The sequence below is a fragment of the Stigmatopora nigra genome, chromosome 13 (assembly GCF_051989575.1).
Source record: "Stigmatopora nigra isolate UIUO_SnigA chromosome 13, RoL_Snig_1.1, whole genome shotgun sequence".
Classification (NCBI taxonomy): Eukaryota; Metazoa; Chordata; class Actinopteri; order Syngnathiformes; family Syngnathidae; genus Stigmatopora; species Stigmatopora nigra.
In genome coordinates, this window is record NC_135520.1 from 10009410 (window position 1) to 10030509 (window position 21100).

Below are 21100 nucleotides of genomic sequence, written 5' to 3' on the forward strand. Positions count from 1 at the left end.
ATTTAATAAATATACAAGTCAAAGTTAAAGAGATTTATTTCTGAAAGAAAAAGATGTGATTAACCAACCTGCTACACAGCTACAAGATGTTGCATTAGCACAAGAGTCAAGGATGAATTTCAAGTACAATTCTTAGCTGTCAGCAGACCATGACTCATAGTTGACGCCACTGAAGTCTGAATGCTAAAATCACAATATGTGGGAAAATTTATTTAGAGCCACTTCAAAGCCTGCAATTACGCACAAAGAAGGCCATTTGCGTTTGTCGCCTAAACATTTGAAGGGAGTCCAAATCTTTGTTTTTGTATTTCCAAATTAGAAAAGGCCCAAAAAATAGAGAGCCATGGGTACAAAATATAATAACATTTTTAAAAAGCATTGTACAAACCTTATCATATGGTCAGGGACGTGCCTAAATTTGTGTTGAAAGAACGGTTTATTTTTTGTGCATGTACGCCTTCAGGATTGCTACATCTGAATCGATCCAACCCTCAATTACTATTTTATGGCTGTAAAATCTTTACTGCAGCTGCAGCTACGAGACATAAAAGCGTCAATATTAACCTCATACAATAGAAATATTATTTAGGATACGTAGATTTGCTTTTGCAGCTTGCTACAGATAGTTCGGTAGCATTGAGTAGTCGGCTCAATCACTTGTGAAAGCGATGACTTATCCCTACGCCTGCGAGAAGGCGTTAGTGAAACCAACTCGAAATCTGATTGGTTAAACTGCAGTGGTCTCAAACCGGTCCTCAAAGGGCCGCAGTGGGTGCAGGTTTTCATTCCAACTCAACAAGGATACCTTTTGCAAGTGCAATCAGTTAATTAGAGTCAGGTGCTACTTATTTTAAAGACACCGGATTGGTTAAAATGTCGGCACTGGATCGGTTGGAACAAAGAACCAGGACCCACTACGGCCCTATGTGGAACCGATTTGAGACCACTGGGTTAAAGCAACAGTTTTAGCGACGCTTATTTTATGCTCCGAGCTTGCAGAACTGACTGTGAAAGCCTCCAGGTAGATTTCTGACCTTTGCAACAAATAATGGCTGAAATGTTATTGATTAAATGCTTAAATATGAAAACACACACCTGGGAACAGAGTACTCAGGTGAAAAGCAATGAAAAGAAGCTAACGGACAATTTTGAAATATTTGATAAGAATTAATGGACAAAATATAATTCACATCACTCTGTGATTCAGATATTTTTTACACCAACAGAGAAGGCCTTGCAGCCCTTGACAGCCCACCAATGGCTGCCACATATCTGTCCAATTATGATGCATTTGAATTCTGTCAGATTTAACTGTTTGAAGTGACATTTCTTGTTTTTACCTGTGCAAAATGTGTTTATCACGGTTCATGAGCCAGATGATATTTTGTCTGTGGTTGTTATCGACATCTGGCAGCTGACAGAGGTGGACAGGGGGTTAAATATAATGTGTTGTTTTTTTTCTTTTTTTCTCCCCTTCACCAAACTCATTCTAGTGTGGGATAGTTTATTTAAGCCTCGGTTACTGATTCTTCCACACACATAAGGATGTTGTTGAGAATTACAGACCAAACTAAAGTACAAGGTTTTACAATAAACTTTATCTTTCATAAAATGGTTTGTTGCAAGTTGATGTATTTGAGCATGGTTTTCGTCTGCATTTCTTCCACGATTATATCAAATGATGAAGTCAACACTTTCAACAGTAAGTATTTTCCTCATTATTAATTATTACAATCAATTTCAATTTTGTATAAAAATGATTCTCAAGATACTAAATAATGCAAGCATTTAGTAATACTATTCACCCTTTCAAATTGTTTTGTCATGTACTTTACAGAAACAAGTATGCTAAAATTAATAATGACATCATATCAAGAAAGTCTTGAAATGCTTAATGGAAAAGCATTTCCGATCAGACAAAGGTAATGAACATGAAAAACTCAATATCACCTTTTCTATTAGAAAAAAAATCCTCCAAATGGCTCCACTTATACATAACTACACATTTCTTTTCATTTGTGGGCACAGACAAAGTTCACCCTTGTCGTCTATCCGTGGTTATGCATTTAATCGACAAACTGAGACAGAGACTCGAGAGATTGGACGAGCTGCTGAAGTTTTTCAGTCAACTCTGCAAGCCCTTGATAAAAAATTGAAGCAGAGATACAAACGGGATATCACATCAACAGGTAAGTTCAAACATTACTTGACTCTTTATTATTAGCTATTAGAAGCTTTTTTCATTATTAAAGCTCTTTGACATGCTTCTTTTGATCAAGGTTTGCTTTCCTGGGAGCATATGGAACTGATTGCAGAACTGTCAGGATGTCCACCTCCAGTACATGCAAGTGACTGCCATCATAGCCAATTCACCAAATACCGCTCCATTAATGGCATGTGCAACAACAGGTAGTTATGTGACATTATCAGTTTTCTTTCATTTTGTTGTCGTTGTACTTTAATTCTTTTTTTCTTCCATACCGCTCACAAGGGTTGTAAGGGGTGCTGGAGCCTATCCCAACCAACCACGGGTAGGAGGTTGGGGAAATCCTGAATTGGTTGCCACCCAATCGCATGGCACTAAGAAAAAGACAACAACTCACGCTCACAATCACAGAAAGTGCCCCTTCCTGGGGCTCCCTCGAGAGCACGATTGGAAGAAATGTTTTGGACTTTGCTAGTGATAGTTATGGAAAGTCACAGGGACATTGAACTGTTTCTCATTTCAATCTTTCTTTGCTTTTTGCCAGATATAATCAACACTGGGGAGCAGCTAACATTCCTTTGATCAGGTGGCTCCCACCTCAATATGAAGATGGAGTGCGACAACCCAAAGGTTGGAACAAAGGAAGGCTATATAATGGATTCGAGCTTCCAATGGTAACTAGCACAATTACCGTATTTTCAGCACTCAATTTTCTCAAAGGCCAGCAAATGGCCATATAATGTGATGCGTCATAGCATATGGATGAATTTTGTTTAACCATGGTATGAAGAAGTTCCCTTGAGCACAGCTCTATCTAGTAGTAGTATAACACAACCCCCAATCACCACTACTACTACTACCAATACTATTACTGTAATTTAGGTTTGATTTAGGTTGAGTGAACTTAACATCAGGGGTAGGGAACCCATTGCTCGCAAGCCATATGTGGCTCTTTGGATGGGTGTATATTGGTCTGCCCTAACCTGTAAGCTAAAATGTCGAACACGACCTCTAGCTAGGGCTGTTTTAATCTATATATTTGTATTATTTTTTATTAGACTCCTTTCTCCATGAATACACTCTTTCATACCCAAAGATTAGCATCAGCGTACCAAAATTGCTTTTAAGACTTTTTTGTTGAGTTAATAGTGCACACATTTTCATCTATTTTCACTTTTAAATTATGAATGTAGCTCTTAAGGAACTAGATTTAAAAATATGAATTGTTTATGGCTCTCTCTGACAAAAAAAGGTTCCCAACCCCTGCTCCATTTAATATAATATTTATTTTAGTGTCCCATTGCTTTGTAAGAGATGATGTATTTTGCTTTTGAGCTCCTGGCATCTAAGAATCTCTACATATTCATAATGTGTAATTCCCACAGCCCAAAGACGTCAGCAGAAATATCATAGAGAGTGCTTTCAAATATAAAGATGACAGATACTCTCACATGCTTGTTGAGTGGGGCCAGTACATTGATCATGATATAACACTGACCCCTCAAAACCCTGGAAAACCTGATGATGACTGCCTGAACACTTGCAAAAATGTGTATCCCTGTTTTCCAATCCAGGTAAATGTAACCCCCATAGTATAATGATAGTATTATTATCTCTTTGGCTGCCATTGACAGTAATGGACTATGAGCAAACTATCGCTTCAGGACAAAATGGATGTGTATTGCTGTCAATAGGTCTTTATATTAATATTAATTTCCCTTTTTACTAAATACCAAAACACAAGACAAAAGTTCTACTCACCATAGCTGTATCACCAACAAAAACATACTAAATTTTATCTCAAAATTTTCTCCAGCAGGCCCCTGATGACGTCTCAAGTCCAGAAAACTGCATACCTTTCAATCGCTCCTTACCAGCCTGCTTCAAAGTCTTTCTCCCTAACATCTCTCAAGCCTTGCAGCAACAACAGATCAATGCCATAACATCCTTCATTGATGCTTCAGTGGTATATGGCTCAAGTCAAAAAATGAACAACTTTCTCCGAGATCTCGATGGGTTTAATGGGAAATTGCGTGTTAATCAACACGTTGAGGACAAACATGGAAGGCCTTACCTTCCTTTTGAAGAATCTCTGGAATCAGAATGTCTCCACAGCAAGAAAAACTCAGCATGTTTCCGTGCCGGAGACAGCCGGGTCAACGAAGGCCTACCTCTGACCAGTTTGCATACACTGTGGGTGAGGCAACACAATCAAATAGTTCAGAAACTTAAAAATCTCAACAATCACTGGAATGCGTCCACTTTGTATGAAGAAACACGCAAGATTATTGGGGCTCTTCACCAGGTACTGTAAATCACTGCATATAAGTATATAAATGGTAACATGCTGTTGATGTTGTCTCGCAGTGGGTGCAGGTTTTCGTGCCAACCCATAAAAGGACATCTTTCCACCAATCTGGTATCTTAGAAGTGCAATCATTGAATTGCAGTCAGGTGTTTCTTGTTCCAGCAGAAATCTAATTAGGTAAACTGTCTATGCTGGATCGGTTGGAACAAAAACCTGCATCCACAAGGGTCCTAGTGGACCGGATTTCCCAGGTCTGGTTTAGGGTATAATAATAATCTTTATAGGAGTGGGTGATGTAGCCTCAATATTACATCACTATTTTTCAAGGAAATTTGCAATGATTATATATTTGACAGAATGGGAATATAAGAGCTATAAATAAACATGTAATTTCTGTTTTGATTCAACAGCATTATTCTTGGATGCAGTATTTAAAATTGTATGCAATTATTGTACACTGCAAGTAAAATGGTGCGATGGATGGTTGACTAAAGGTAAACAATAAAGATAGAAGGCAATGCAAAAAAAAAATACATCCCGATTCAACTCGAGGTGATTCAGACTGATTTATATAATGTGAAAAGACAGGATTAAGAAATATAATTAAAAACAAAAACACACAGTTACATAAAAGTCACATTAAGTGAGTAGTAAAGTTTTTAAAAAATCATAAATTAAAAAGAAAATTGAAACAAATATATCCAGATAAGACATTGTCAAATGTGGACATAACTCCGCTTTAGTTAACTTTAAAAAACATAAAATAATAAAAAGGCACCCTGTTGGGAGTGAGTGGTTAGTGTGTCCACCTCACTGTTCTTGGGTCAAGGGTCCTTTAGGTTGGATAGGCTCCAGCCCCCCCATTCATGTTACTCGATACTTTTTTTTCAACTTTCACTTACTGATGCCAATGGTGTGCTATCGTTTGGTTTTCAAAACTGAATTACTAAATTGTTTTTTTTTTTTTTTTTTAGATTATAACCATGAGAGATTATCTTCCCAAAATAATTGGTGAAGAATTCTTTGAAGATTACATTGGACCATATAAAGGATATGACTCAACGGTGGACCCATCAGCCTCTAATGTTTTTGCCACGGCAGCCTTCCGATTTGGTCATGCAACTATTTCCCCAATTGTTAGGAGACTCAATGAAAGCTACCAGGAGCATGAACATTTCCCAAACTTGATGCTACATCAAACCTTCTTCAGTCCATGGAGAATAATCAAAGAAGGTGACAGTTATTTTATGAAACTGTGGACAGATGAGGGTTTATATTTTTACCAGTGGCGGTTCGTGAATTTCCTAGTGACGCCTTCAGCGAATCAATCCAACCCTCAAAAAATATTTTATGGCTATAAAACCTCTACTGGAGCTACAGCTTGCAACACATAAAAAAAAATCAATAATAACTTCATACAATTGAAATATTATTTAAGAATATAGCTATGTTTTACTCACCAAAAATCCTTTTTACCTGTACACAATATCCATCCTCCTTTCTTTCCTCCTTCTTTTCTATCGCCATCGATTCTACCCACTGTGAACCCTTTAATTTTATAACAGTATACATCAATTTTGCATGAAATAGGTACGATGTATGTATGCAAAAAAATACCAAAAATACAAGAAAACTATTTACTAAGCCATTAACATGTCACCACAACACTGAACCAAACAAAAACTAATCAAAAGCACCTCAGCTCAAGTATGCACTCACGACATTGGTTGGCCTAGCTCAAATCTTGGAATAATTATTTACAAAATGTTTCGTTACCTGAAAAATCTCTATTTTGAAGCATTCATAGGTAGAGATACCTGTGTATTTTATTTATTTCCATTGTTCAAAATGTTATTTACAGGCGGGATTGACCCAATCCTCAGAGGTGCAATTGGAACAGAAGCAGCAGCTCTTCATTCAAACAATTTATTGGCAGATGAGCTGACAGAGAGGCTGGTTGTTTTAACTATTCCGCAAGAGATGGACTTGGCTTCACTGAACCTTCAGAGAGGGCGCGATCATGGCCTTCCAGGTTTGTCTCGAGGGACAAATTTGATGCATTCTTCAAGGATTTTTATAGTATGTGCCTAATCCCCCAAAAACTGGTCAATTCTAATTCACTCGAAATACTGAGATGATGTTCTTTATCACATTTGCAAAGCAAATACACTTCTTGAGAAAATGATGTACAGACAGTACTAGGGTTGCTGAGGCTTGGTTCCAATACGAGACTAAAATGATATCATTGGTATTGCTGCCAACTCTCCCACTTCAAATTGATTAGACGTCTAGCATTGTTGATGGAAGACAATGTGTTCAAAAATAAAATACATTCTTCATCACAAATTAGACATCACTATATTGTCATAGGTGACTATACTATGTAGATTGTTACCCAATATACAAATAGTAGGACATTTGCCATTTATTTTTCAGGATACAACGATTGGAGAGAATTGTGCAGAATGGAGCGCATCAAAACACTCACAGACTTGAAACAAGTTGTGAGTAATGCGAGTGTTGCTGAGAAGATCCTTCAACTTTACAAACATCCTGACAACATTGACGTTTGGCTCGGAGGACTTGTTGAGACGTTTCTTCCGGGCTCAAGAACTGGTCCTGTGTTTGCGTGTCTGATTGCAAAGCAGATGAAAGCACTACGTGATGGTGACAGGTGAGACCAATTCAAGAAATTTACAAGTTTGACATCATTAAAAAAATACAATCATTTTTATAACAATTTAATTGAAAAAAAATACAAAGAACATCATTATAGTTATTTTCTAGATGGTATTTTGCAGGTTGTTTTGTTGTTCCATGTCAAACAGATTACAAATTCTGGCCCAAAATGCTCCTAGATTTATAGGCTTTATTAATCCAAAATTTAATCCCTATTCAGATTTACTTTAACTCTTTGCGGTCTGGATTTGCCTTTTAAAAATATAACTTCAAGTAGTGGGGAATACATATCATTCATTTTCCGAAACACTTGCCCTTAAAGAGTCGCAGGGGGTGCTGGAGCCTATCCCAGACAATTACGGGCACTAGGCGATGGACTGCCTGAATTGATGGCCAGCCAATCGCAGGGCAAAAGGGGAATGACAATACATTAATCCTTCTAATTATATTCATTCCCCCAAAATATTTTCTTTAATTCAGGACTTAGTATTCATTATGAGAATTTAATTTTTCTTTTTTTTTAATTAAAGGTTTTGGTGGGAGGCAGATGGTATATTTACCCGACCACAGCGGGATGAATTGTTAAAAGTGTCACTGTCTAAGATCATTTGTGACAATACTGACATCACAGAAGTCCCAACAGATGCCTTTGTATTCGAAAAGTACCCCTCATCGTATGTTTTATGCAACACTTTACCAGAAATGAATCTGGAGGCATGGAGAGATGAACAAAAGTGAAGGTATGCTGTGTAATATTTTTACATCTGATATCTGTTTAGCACTGATGAGTATCATCATTATTTTTAAGTAAAAGAAAAGAAAAATGCCAAATCTACCTTTGGTAAGCTGCCTTAACACTTATTTTTCCATGTTATTTGCTGTTTATGTTGTTTTATACCAAAGTTAGCGTTTTGAATTTCAAATGAGAATTTGTTAAAACTTTGACTACATTGTTGTTGTAGTCATTATTCAATATCTTTTATTGTTGCCATTACTTTGCAAACTGACGGCCCTTGTATTCCTCTTATACCTTTAAATTAATGGGTGGCACCATCATTGCTTGTAAGGAATGTAAATGGAACGACAAACTTCCAAATTGGAAATATTTGGGGAATATTTAGGAAAATATGAGTGTGGAATGTCAAATACTTTATTTAAGATTGTCATCTCGCAGGTTAATGTTCATATATCATTACTTCATGTTAATGTTCATATATCATTACTTCATGTCTGTGCAGATTTAGGCAATACATTGACTGAGGCTTTACAGCCATCTGCTGGTAAAAATGTGGTTATACAAAGATAATGAATACAGTTTACTCAATACATATTCTTAACGTCCAAAGTTGTCCCTGGTAGCCTTGCATGTGTTACACACAATTCAGATTGATGTGTAATAACCATGCCAATTAATTTCCTCAGGAAGCAGCAGATCATTAAAAGAAATTATGCTATTCTCGTTACTTTCCAGGCAGACAATACATTTAAATCATGTTTTAAACAACTTTCCAAATCTGGAAGCATTTAAAAAAAAATATATATATATATACATCCTTATTAAAACAATTGCCTTAGAGAACAGATTAATTTTCTATTAGAATACGCCACTGATATGGACTGTAGATGATATTTCTTAGTTTGCTAAGCTGTCGTATCCTTTCAACTGATAATGTTTAATATTTTCCATTATTTGTGTCTGCAGTCGGATACAGGAGAACTGGTCAATTTAGGAATAAAGATAAAAGTTTGGGATTATGATGAAGATTCCACATTTTTTAGTTTAATGATAAAATATTATAAAGTAAAAAAAGCTCCCAAATATCCATCCTGTCCACTTTGTTGCACAGCTGTTTGACAAATATATTCATTTGTTGACTTTTTTCAAATCCCCAAATATAGTCTACCAAGTACAAAAACAGTATGTAACAAATGAGATGTACAGAAATGTGTAAAAGTGAATGGAATATATTTATTCAATATCTAATATTACAATTAACAGTGCGTAAACAAACAATGAAATTGGCATTTGCAGATCTACATGTAGTATCACGTTTCTATCTTGCAAAGTCAGGAGATACTGGTTCAGATTATTTGGCTCATCTATGTGTATAGTTTGTATGATCTCACATAATTTCTTTTTTTCAACTTGTTTTCCCCCCTAAGTGCTTCAAATTCTCTGAAATACAAACAACCATTCATGCACTTATGTATATCAACATGCGTCATCTAAGATATAATAATGCAAACCTATTTAAAAAGCTCTACCTATGTATTGTATCATTTTTCAAATGAATGCTATCAGTTGTATTAATACAAAAAGTCAAAGTTTTAACTTAGCATTAAAAACTGCTGAAAAGGATGGAGAAATTAATGACAAGTACTTCCCCTTTATCTGAAACAATCACAATGTTTTTAGGTTTTCAGCTAACATCACCTTCAGGCACACATTGAGAGTTGCATCCACTGAAACAAAGAAATACATATTTATCTTAAAACCTCTCGCTGTCAGGTACATGGTATTTTTACCTCTAATTCAGGAAGCACCAGATTCATTCCATCAGAAAAACGGTCAAATATTTCTAATAGCAGGGGGAAAAAAGAGGAAGGGGGTAATTGTTAAAATTGATAATAAAAGGCATGGCTTTGATACACAAGATTTTACAACACTGCAAGTTATTATAATTGTGAAGGTAAAATATTTTCATATAATAATACTTCATCAAATCATAGAGTTACCAAATTTGAGTTCATTTGAAGAAAATGCTGGTTATCAGAATATTACTCAATATACACAAAGTGCATTCCAAAGTATTCTTCCTGTAAGAGTTCAATACAGCAAAAAATACTTATACATGTTTTACTGTCCATTTACAGTCATTTTTAGATCACAATTTGAAGTACAATGTTTCAAAATAGAGTAAACTACTAGACAACTAGATGTTGCTCCATATCCTGCTATTTTTCCATGGATATTAGTGCACTTTTTCCCTTTTGTGAGGATAAGAGGACCACAAAATGAAAGAAGAAATACTTAAAAATTGATGATATAACATGTTAACACACAGTGTTTGTTCGTAATGTGTTGTGGGATATTTACAACAAAAACAAAAATCCAGGGGTTAGCATGCCGGCCTCAGAGTTCTGGGGTCGAGGGTTTGATCCCAGGTGGTTCCTCACTTTGTGGAGTTTGCATGTTCTCTCTGGCCTAGCGTGGTTTTTCTTTCAGTACTCCGGTCTAACACTCATACCTTGGGGCAATTTAGAGAGTTCAACCAGCCTACCATGCATATTTTATTTAGGATGTGGGAGGAAACTAGAGTACCCAAAGAAAACCCGCTAAATCCGGGAAGAACATGTAAGCTACACACTGGAAGGTTGCTATCCACCAGGGATTGAACTGTCACTCAGAGAAATGTGAGGCAGATGTGCTAACCACAATTTCACTGAGCTGCCACCACAGTAGTTAAAAAATTATTTTGAGCGCCTGCCCTAAAAAAAAAAAATACTGACCCAGAATATCAAACATTCATTAAGGAACATACGTTTGTTAACTTTCATTCACTGCCATTGACAGCGATAGACGTCCTATCCATTTGAAGTGAGGGGTTTGGAAACAAATGAATGAACTTTCCTTCACTCCCACTGCCCCAACCTAAAATGGACTGGACACCTCTTAATGATGAACTCATAACTGAATGTCTATCACTGTCAAATGCAGGGAAAGAGGTAAAAATGTGCAAACTGGCAGATTTCACCATATGAATGGAAGAATGAAAGAATGCACCCACTTTTCATAGAGACAATGCGAAGAGCTAAAGTGATGAAGTTCTCCAGTGTGACATGTCCAGAGGAAGTCCCATACCGCACAGTTAACATATTTAACATGTTATCACTGGCCCTTATTCCTAAAAATTGGAAAAAATTAATGCATCATGTGTAGTGAGTGCAGATTGACAATCAATTGATCAAATCTAGAAAGAAAGCACTACCCTTTTACTTTACCTAAAGAAAAAATGGCGTTCTTCAGCTCACTCTGAGAGAGTCCTCCATTTGTTGACATATCAGCAGACTGGAAAATATCCTGGAAAAAATGGATTAATCAGCAACTACTGCACTATATTGATACATATAGTCTGTAAATTTGTCTGTTTACATTTTAGTTGAATTTTGCATTTACCTTGTACTTCACAACCTTCTTCCACAAGCTATAAAGCTCCCCAGTGCTAAGTCTGTTGTTGAAGTTTGTCTTTTAAATGAAAATCAAGGTGTAAGACCAGCAGAATCATTTTTAATACTACTTCGAATACAAACTTGAAAATATAAAAATATGGGATAATGTATAAAGAGATGAATGTAACAATTTGATCATGAAAATTATTACACTATTATTTAATTATTAGATAACTTCCCAAGTTTAGTGAATTTGGGGTTTAGAATAAAATGTTAAAATGCAGATTGTATTTTGGTAAAAAAAAAAATTCATTAATTCATTCAGGTATCATCTGTTCCACTTTCCCTTGCAAGGTTTGCGGTGGGTGCTGGAGCCTAGTAATAGGGCAGAAAAAAATATTTTTCATTGGTAATCGGTATATACAGTTTGGTCATCTGTTGGCCTTTTATCATAAACAAAGTTTTCTGTACGCACATTACTAAACTGTGGAGACAGATGACTCAACTGTTGATTCATATTACCTATTAAATACTCTAGAATTGTTTTTTTAACACTAAGTGGGAAGGCGTATCCTGATTTGAAAAACAGAAAAAAAGGATACATTCATCAGTACAACCATGCTACGGCATGCATCAATACTGAATCCCCCAGTTTTCAAGTCTCCTACAAAACAAAATGGGATATCAGATACATATACCGTATTTTCACGACTATAAGGCGCACTGCATTATAAGGCGCACCCTCAATGAGTGACATTTTTCCCATATATAAGGCGCCCTGTCTATTTTGGAGAAAATGTTTTAAGTGCGCCTTATAGACGTGAAAATACAGTAAGTAAATTCTCAAAGCATTTCTGCGAAAAATAAACAGCACTTACCATTCAAGACTTTTTCATTTAGAAGTCTCTGTAGCAGATTTGCATCCACGTCATCAACCTGATGTGAAATAGTGCGTTTAACTTTTTGAAATGACATACTGTATGTCAAGCTGCTTATTGGGAAAACAAACAAGTCAAGTTCAAACTGCGTCAGTTGATGTAAGTTCATTACCTGATCAAATAATTGCTGGAACAACATTCCCTTCTCATCATCAACGTATCTGGTCTAAAAGACAATTAGTGTTAATTTGAGTGTACATTTTAAACAAAATAATAGTTCAGAATGATTGAATTATTGAATCAAATGATCTTATAAAACAACCATTTTAACTTCTTTTTGTCCTGAGTTATGGCCACCAGAAGTCTCACTGTTGGGATACATTTTTTTCAAATGTAGACAGCTGTATTGAAATGTACATAAGTCCATAATTTTGGACTTAACACAAACTACTTACTGGACATCCGTGTCTGCCTTAGAGAGGATGGTCAGGATGAAGGAAGCGGTCTGATTGGCCTTGAAAGTCGATGGTACAATGAGGTATTCCCCGGGATCCACTTTGACAAACTCCATCACTTCACGAGCATTTATGAAGTCTTTTGTTGTCACAACAGGTTTGTTTCTTCTAAAAAAAGCTGTTGGAAAGTTCCCTTTTTCTTCCTTGAACTATAATTAAATGTAATTGAAAAGATACGGCAGTCAATATTCATAGTAGTGCGATATAGTAGATACTGATTATGGAAAATGAATATACTAACTTCTTCTGGGACCTGAAATTTGATGAAAATTGATGATGGTAGAAAAAGTTGGAGTTGGGGAGAAGGGAGAAGCAAAAAAGAGGGAATTTTACATGACTTTACTGATTGGCTGTCCAATTTAACACCTGTCCAATTTAACTGGAAGGTCTGGCAGAGATTGTTTGAACGCTGTCAGCCTCCCACTCTAATTGGATTGGACATCTATTGGCACCAATGGCAGTACAATATGATCACTTAATGTTTGAATATTATATATTTGAATAATGACTGACTCAGCACAATATATACTAACCTGAAATACTGATACTCCAATGTAGAGATTTTTGACCAGGGCTCTGTTTCTTTTGTCTGGCTTTTGCATTAGGGACACCAACATGTTTTTATCAAATTGGTCTGGATCGCTTTCATGTTTAAGTTGGTCAATTTTGACTCGATACTGTGGATTAGTCCAGAAGCTCTCCCCTGAAATGTAAACAAACATTTAGTCAATGATTCCAAGAAAATCCTATAAGTAGTTTTAAAACTGTCTCAAAACCGTTTTGCTTTTGGAATAAAAGCAAATAAAACAAAATGGAAATATGGGTTTAAGTAGTGAAGGGGGATTGGAGCTAAATAATTGAGGCAAACCAAATGTATTTTTATCACAAAATTCAACAACAACAACAAAAATTCACTTTGCTTTGCATTACATTAAAATCAGGAAGACACAATCAAAAACTCAACTGGGAAGTCATTCATTGCAGATTTAAACATTATGGAAGGTTAGGGAAATTCATTTGCAATTGATGTGTTTAGTCCTGAATTAAAGGAACTAACCATTTAAGCACATCTCAGATCTTCATCTAATTTATTGCACAATTTAGATTAATCCAGTTTCAACCTGCCTGGTTCTTGTTTTTGGAACACACAACAAACGAGTTCCAGATAACCTAGGGCGTCTGAATGTTTCAATGTGGTTAAACACATTAAGCATGTATTTTGGTCCAAACTAAATAAATAAGATTTGATAGTCTATCCTTGACTGACCAGAAGCCAGTTGAGTTATTTCCTGACTGGTGTCATATAGTCCATTTTCCTTTTATTTGTGAGGACTCAGGCAGCAGCATTCTGGATTAGCTGCAGCATCCTGATTGACTATTTGTCAAGACCTGTAAATAAACAATTAAAATAATCCAATCTTCTGAAAATTACTGCACATATATGTTTTTCAATGTCTTGTTTAGACATTTTGTCCATGGTAATTGGATGATTTAGAGATACGTGTGCAGGCTGTTGAGTTCAGATCTGAGTAAATAAACATACCAAGATTTTTTTTATTTTAGTTGTAGCAGTCAGTTAAATTTGAACCAGAATGAAAGCTATTTTCGGGGCCCCAAAATGATTACTTCTGTCTTTCCTGCATCAAGTTGGAACAGAGTATGGCACATCCATGCATTTATGAATTTGAGATGTTAAAAAAAGTACCAAGGTTATTTAAGCAGCCTCCAGCAGTTTTCCCAGCAAGCCATCTGCCCTCATAGACGGATGCCTTCCAATGGCAGGAAGTTTCTCCATCAAGAAAATCAGGACACACACAGCAAATGTCAAGTTCATTGAAGAATCCACAAAAATCATCCAGGCTCATCCTGGTGGAATCATTGTTCATTAGAATTGCTGATGAGCATTATCACATTCATTTAAACACACTTACCAGAACTCCCCGTTATTAACGACAGAAAGGCACAAATGTCGATCTTCTGGGCTCACAGTTTTCCACAAAAGTGATCTGCAAATTTGGACAAGAAGCATATTGGGCTTCAATAGAAATAATGCAGCAAACATTTACAATCAGAGGACGAGTAATAGGAAGCATAAGTCCAAAATAACCTCTTGTACCTTTTACTTACAAATGCTTCTACATACAAAATATTCAGGTTATAAAATGCTTCGATGCTCCAAGTTACATAAAAAATCCAAGTTACAAAAACATCATATGAAACCAAACATCCGCTGAAATGTAAATTCACTATACATGTATATGATATTTTCTTTGGAAAAGTGCCTAACCCTAACCCATCACCTAGTTGTTTCTTTAATTTTCTCAGTGTATGTAACGTTATTTTAAGTTGTTGTGCATGTATACGTATGTTTGTTAAGCTGCTACTCGCAATTTTATCCCATTGATATTCATTTAAAAGGCTTGATAAATTGTATACTTATCTTTGTTCTTGTTTTTGCATACGTATGCTTACATATTTCATACAAAAACGGAATAGTACTTATTTTTAAAGGATTTATGTCGTAGTGTTAAAGATTGGGGAACGACTTATGTTAACTCAATATAGAATATGACAAAAAACTGACAAAGTTTTAAAGTCAGTCAACATTTACTAATTGTACTTTTCTCTAGAAAACCATATAAAAGATACACATTCCAATGATTATTTGTTACCTACCGATCACTCCAGTCCCCGTTCCACTCTCCCCTGCCCCAGGGATTTAACAAGCGTACTAGATTTACTGCCTGTCCTCGACTCATCATCTGCCTCATAAATCCAACAAAGAGCGACACATTAGTTTCCGTTCTTTTTTGAACCAAGTTAAATTAATTTTCTCACACATGAGACAAAAGTGATCAGAGGCAGTCCTGGAATTTTTTTTAAAAAAAAACAGTCACCCAAATTCACCTGTCTGACGCCTGTGACCGTGTAGGCGTGGCCTTGGACTAATCCATTTGGCAAAACAGTGTTGGCTGATGTTTCCTATAAATCACAGCAGGTATGTTTTAATTAATCACATAATACGACATGTCAGAACAGCACAGAAAATTATTTTGCTAGTGACTCCCTCATTTTGATTGATAAAAGACTTCTTACACTAGGCTTCTCTTTCTTCTGACACTAAGCTTTTCTTGCTTCTCTGATCTTGTACTCACATTGTTAATAAAAGGCATGTACGATCTTGAGTCGGCCTCATATAAAGGTTCAATCCTAAGAAATATTCCTTTCCTCAACCTCTCTTAAACTCTTTTTAGGATTAAGAACAGTGTATGGTGTGTTTATACCCCTTGAGGAGTGCCACATCCCATCAATGATGTGGATTGTCCAGCTCTGCACATAAGGTCCCAAAGTTCTAAGGGTGGCTCTGACAAATTGATACAAACGTGAACACCTCCTGTGAAGTCCACTAATGCCTCACTGGGTTGTCCAGAATTCATGTCTGCATAGGAACCACACACTCTAAGAGAAGCACATTGAATTAGCTGCAAATTAGACATAGTTTTATGAAAATTATATATAGTATGTTCATACTTAGCATAAGCTTTCTCCAACAAAGCAGGCCAAAATTCTGTTGGGTCTTTCGATCTCGCAAAAATGAGTCTGCCATTGATTGTTGGAAGCTTGTCATCAATAACAACATCTACCCATCTGCCAAACCTCCAGAACTAAGAGGTAAAAAAACAAAAAGTCAGAAAAACGATAAATTAATTTTGTTAGTTTGCAGGTTCTTAACTGGTCAACCACTGTTAATTGTAGTTTCCATACGGGAAACTCTTTATTACAACATATGAAAAAGATCATAAAATAAGATAATTAATAGCTGTACTTAATTAAATGAATGTATTATGAATATAACACTAATAAAAAAACTGCTTGAATACAGTAATTGCTCTGAAAGCATAATGAGAAAATAAAAAATACAAGTAAATACATATTTTTACCTGAATAGAAATGTCACTAGTATGCATAATATATTTACCCGAAAGTGAAACAGTCCACAATAGTTCGTCTCAAAATTTTGCTTCAGTGGAACAACATGCTCAAAAACAATTCTCTGGAATGTCAGAGCACCCAATGATGCAAGAAACCAACAGTTTCCTAAAAGAAAACATTTTGATGAATAGTTGTGAAGAGGTGCCAAGTTCTTAATGATTCATGCAAAGCAATGGCTGTGTGAGAAGCTGTTTAGAAGTTAGTGGTAGCCATTGGTACCACTAGCCATCCAATCCTTGCGAACAGGGTGGGTGGCAACAAATGAACAATTGTTCATTCACTGCTGACCCCTTCACTTCAAGTAAACTGTATTTCTACTAATGATAAACTCATTTAAAGTGTTTTAATTGAGGTACATATTGGCTGCTATTTAGAGAATTAGAAGTCCAACTCATTTAAACTAGTAGGGTGGCAGCAAATGAACGAATATTCATTCACCAGTAACCCTCTCACTTCAAACTAATTGCATGTCTACTAGTGATAAACTCACATAAAGAGTTTTAATTGAGGTACTTATTGAGAGAACTAGACCTCCAATCTATTTAAACTAGTTCAGATTGATAAACTCATTTAAATTGACAGCAAACAAATATAAAGGGCCACATGATTGGAGATCTATCATCACAAATGACAGTGAAAGAATGAATACATTTTCTTACCGACAGCACCTTGACCAAAATCAAACCTTGAGATGCCATCAACAATAAAATTTGGGTTGGCAACCAATCTCTGCAATAGAAACAGTCAACAAGTGATGTTTTAAAAAAAAGAATACTGTAGCATTATGAAATGTGTTTCCAATTTACTCATATTTTGGTATTAATGTTTCAAAGAAAACTGAACATTTAAAGGCTTTCAAACATAAAAACATGTTTGTTTTAGTATACCTTAAAAAAGACAGTGGACCCTCTAAACATGTATAAACCATTTTTTAAAAATTCAATACATCTATATATTAAGAGGTTCTCGGGGCCTCCTCTAAGTGGTACATCCCTGGAACACCACCTTGGAACCAGCCAAACCAAATCACCTAGCGACCTCATCTGGCTCCTTTCGATGTGGAGGAGTGAATTCTATCTGCTGAATCCTTACCAGATGACCGACATGATGCAGTAGGAGATCAGTTGGTTAATGATGAGCCCCTTCACCAAGATAGACTGATACAGAGCTTGAATTACTGTTGATGCAAAATTGATTGGTCTGTCGACCTTATATTCCAGTTGTCCCTCACTTGAATGAAACACTTAAATTCCTAGGTGGGATCTCATCCTTCACTTTAATAGGGCATTCCACATTTTTTAGACCATGATCTGACTTTTAGAAGTTCCAATTCTGAAATCAGCAAAATACTTGGCTTTGAATTTCTGTGGCGAGAGTTGAAGGTCACTTTTGGATGAAACCCACAGAAGCAGAATGTCTTCATATACGCAATAAATTTCCGCATGTCACAAGACAATGACCCAGAGCAATACCATGTTATTTATCTTGGGTGAGTAGAATGGAGTTGGAAGCAGCGCAAACAGCAGACATTAGGAAGTGCGGGTGCACTAACTTGAGCTTTAACAACAAAAAGGGAGCTTCCAAAAATAAACATTGGGCAGGGAAGCAGGAAAACTCAGCAGGTGAAACTAATGAGAGATCACATGGACAGGACACACAATATAACACGCCCAAACCACAAATTATGACATGCTCTATCCAAAAGAAAATTCCAAGGGAACGATTTAATGACCATGTCAATCTTTGCACCATACAATCATAAAAAAAATAAAAAGTAAATGGAGCTTTTGGAGCAATATATGCTGCCCAGGCAACAGTTCCAAGCCACATTGTTTTAGTACTGAACTGGCCTACCAGCAATCCAGACATGTTAACCTTTTAGAAATGTTTGTATATTCTGAAATACAAAGTCTGACAATGGACACGCACTTTCAAGCAATTGAAATTGTAAGTATGGTCAAGAATTCGACTTTCAAAGCAGCAGGAAATAATGTCTCTATGTATTCAAAGCAAATACAGGCTTAAAGGTTTTATCTTTATGTCAACGAATATATCTGTAATTGTTTTAGTCATCTGTAAGGTATGAGTGCTAAAATGTTATCTATAATATTACGCCTGTTGACCAGTGTTTTCCAACCACTATGCCTGCGGCACACAGGTGTGTTGTGAGCAATAGTCAGGTGTGCTGCGGAAAATTACTTGCTAAGAAGTCATACATTGTTATATTCCAAGAGATAAATGGTAAAGTTACGACATTCAAATTAAAGCATGACTATCAATAAGGCCACATTGTAATATTACAAGGTTGAAATCGTTATATTTCACCATTCAAATTGTAATCTTACAACAGTATATTGTTTTGTTGCTTATTTTTAATGTACCGTGAACTGAAAATTGTGTCGTTGCATGGGCATCAACTTTCTGTGTTACCACAAAACCACTTTTTTTGCAAAATATTAGGAGATTAAAGTCATATCAGGAGGGAAAAAGTCATAAAATTATGAGAATAAAATCGGTACATTACTTATTTTTACATCACCCAAATTGTTTGGCCCCGAGGACTTCAACTTTTTAGGCGATGTAAGGTCTGTGTGAAAAAGTAGATATAATAATACTATTTTTGTTTTTATATGATACTACTTGACAAAAATTAGATGAGAATGACTTTGTTTTGTAAATAAAGCTGACAGTCTAAATGAAAATATTTCTAGCTGGCAGTGGGCCTTCAGATTCTTCCGATATATGTGTTCCACAGCTCAAAAACGACTTGGAAACACTTCTGTAAACTATCAATGATTTGTTTAATACTTCTGAGGGTCCACCGTATTTTGACTGAGATCATCAGGCACCTTTTTATAGATGGTAAGAACATGGGAATTGTTGATTGAAAAGCTTACCCGTGGTCTGACCCATACCACATTCTGAAGGTCAGAGGTGTCCAGTACATCATTACCAATTGATCTTCTGTCAGGGGGGAACATGTCATCGATGTAGCGTACTTGCCGGCTGATACAATAATCTGTCAGTCTTTGGTAGTCTTGTTTGAAGAATTTATCAGGATTGTTGACTGTCCCATAACCATCTCTGCTTTGACGTGCATTCATAAAATTCGTGCAAATGCCTGGAGAAAGCATCTTTGTAGCGTCTTAGCTCTCTTCTGGAATAGGAGTTTTAGATGATTAATTCAAATTTGTCTCCTTCAGAGAGGCAATCTCTGATGTTATAATACACTGTAAAATATACTGTCGTGGCGTGCGTATATTTACATCGAACATTTAATCGATCTTTTTAATGAGCTTTGTAATGTAAACAAACGATCGTATCCGGTTTTACTACTCTTAAACTGGTTTCACTTATGATTGTTTATGGTAATGTTAAATTGATTAAGTGCTTTAACCCTTGCATATTATAGTAATATTGAAGGAAAGCCATTTAAACTACATTGTAAAAGACTGTATACCATTAAAGTAAGTTCTGTTATTAAAGGAGTGGCTAATCCAGAACAGAAAGAATGTTTTTGTTTACCTTTATAATTTTAAAATCCTTGCAAACTTGCGTTATTTCTTAATTTACTTTTTAGACGACCAACCTGCATATATTTCCAGTATGTGCACTGTAATCTAAAGACATCCAATATCAGTCAATGTCACAATAAAGCACAATGGCTGAAAGCTAACTAAAAAAACAATAACATATTGTTCGTTTATGAATGTAAAATATTAACTCACAGGGAAGTCAGGTGTTGTTGTCTTGTGTGCAGGTGAATGAAGCAGAAGTGAGCAGACAAGGCAAGGCTTGTCACTTTATATAATACCAAAGCATGCCTGAGGCTGCGGCAGTGGTTATTTAAATACTTAATCGCTGAAAACCATATTCATTTCTTTCATTTCATGTGCCTGTTATCCTTAAAAGGACTGTGGGTGGTGCTGGAGCCAATTTCGGCCAACCACGGACATCAGATGGGGGACACCCTGCATTAGTGGCTTGCCGATCACAGGGCACAAGGAGACAAACAACCATTCCACTCACACTCATACCTTGGGGCAATTAAGAGTGTTCAATCAGTCTACCATGCGTGTTTTTGGAATGTGGGAGGAAAACAGAGTACCCAGAGAAAACCCACCCAAGCCCGGGGAGAACTTGCAAGTTCCACATAGGAAGGCCAGACCTGGTATGAAACCCTTGATATCACAACTGTGAGGCGGATGTGCTCAACACTTTCTCACTGTGCCGCCCTCTGAAAATCACATACAATATGTTTTGTATGGTGTTACATAATTCAGAAACTAAAAACATAAAACTACTTCCTTGTCTTGTTGAATACGTGTTTTTAATGCACACAGCTACTCAA

General features: G+C 36.1%; 2 protein-coding genes across 2 annotated transcripts; one reads left to right on the plus strand and one right to left on the minus strand.

The window, feature by feature from the left end:
• Positions 1-104: 104 nt before the first annotated feature.
• On the plus strand, positions 105-8390 carry tpo (thyroid peroxidase). Its single transcript, XM_077731710.1, has 11 exons — positions 105-1702; positions 1838-1922; positions 2029-2189; positions 2280-2409; positions 2751-2880; positions 3592-3780; positions 4023-4511; positions 5489-5747; positions 6376-6546; positions 6951-7188; positions 7724-8390. Exons 1-11 carry the CDS (start codon positions 1546-1548, stop codon positions 7929-7931), a joined length of 2217 nt encoding a protein of 738 aa, XP_077587836.1. The 5' UTR covers positions 105-1545; the 3' UTR covers positions 7932-8390.
• Positions 8391-9142: 752 nt separating this feature from the next.
• Positions 9143-20599, minus strand: LOC144206770 (calpain-1 catalytic subunit). Its single transcript, XM_077731918.1, has 22 exons — positions 20478-20599; positions 19647-19906; positions 17409-17478; positions 16736-16854; positions 16288-16421; positions 16041-16215; positions 15664-15738; positions 15433-15518; positions 14688-14762; positions 14462-14622; positions 13290-13459; positions 12998-13009; positions 12697-12905; positions 12564-12609; positions 12414-12467; positions 12242-12299; positions 11966-12027; positions 11371-11439; positions 11196-11274; positions 10982-11098; positions 9720-9772; positions 9143-9656 (listed from the first exon to the last, which is right to left on the minus strand). Exons 2-22 carry the CDS (start codon positions 19881-19883, stop codon positions 9630-9632), a joined length of 2088 nt encoding a protein of 695 aa, XP_077588044.1. The 5' UTR covers positions 19884-19906; positions 20478-20599; the 3' UTR covers positions 9143-9629.
• Positions 20600-21100: the final 501 nt, after the last annotated feature.

Coding starts and splice junctions, on each gene's coding strand:
- tpo (XM_077731710.1), top strand. CDS start 1,546: ATGTTGTTGAGAATTACAGACCAAACTAAAGTACAAGGTTTTACAATA. Junction 3,781..4,022: donor ATCCCTGTTTTCCAATCCAG/GTAAATGTAACC, acceptor AATTTTCTCCAG/CAGGCCCCTGATGACGTCTC. Junction 5,748..6,375: donor ATGGAGAATAATCAAAGAAG/GTGACAGTTATT, acceptor TGTTATTTACAG/GCGGGATTGACCCAATCCTC.
- LOC144206770 (XM_077731918.1), bottom strand. CDS start 19,883: ATGCTTTCTCCAGGCATTTGCACGAATTTTATGAATGCACGTCAAAGC. Junction 17,479..19,646: donor TGGTATGGGTCAGACCACGG/GTAAGCTTTTCA, acceptor TTTCTATTGCAG/AGATTGGTTGCCAACCCAAA. Junction 9,773..10,981: donor TCGCATTGTCTCTATGAAAA/GTGGGTGCATTC, acceptor CCCTGCTATTAG/AAATATTTGACCGTTTTTCT.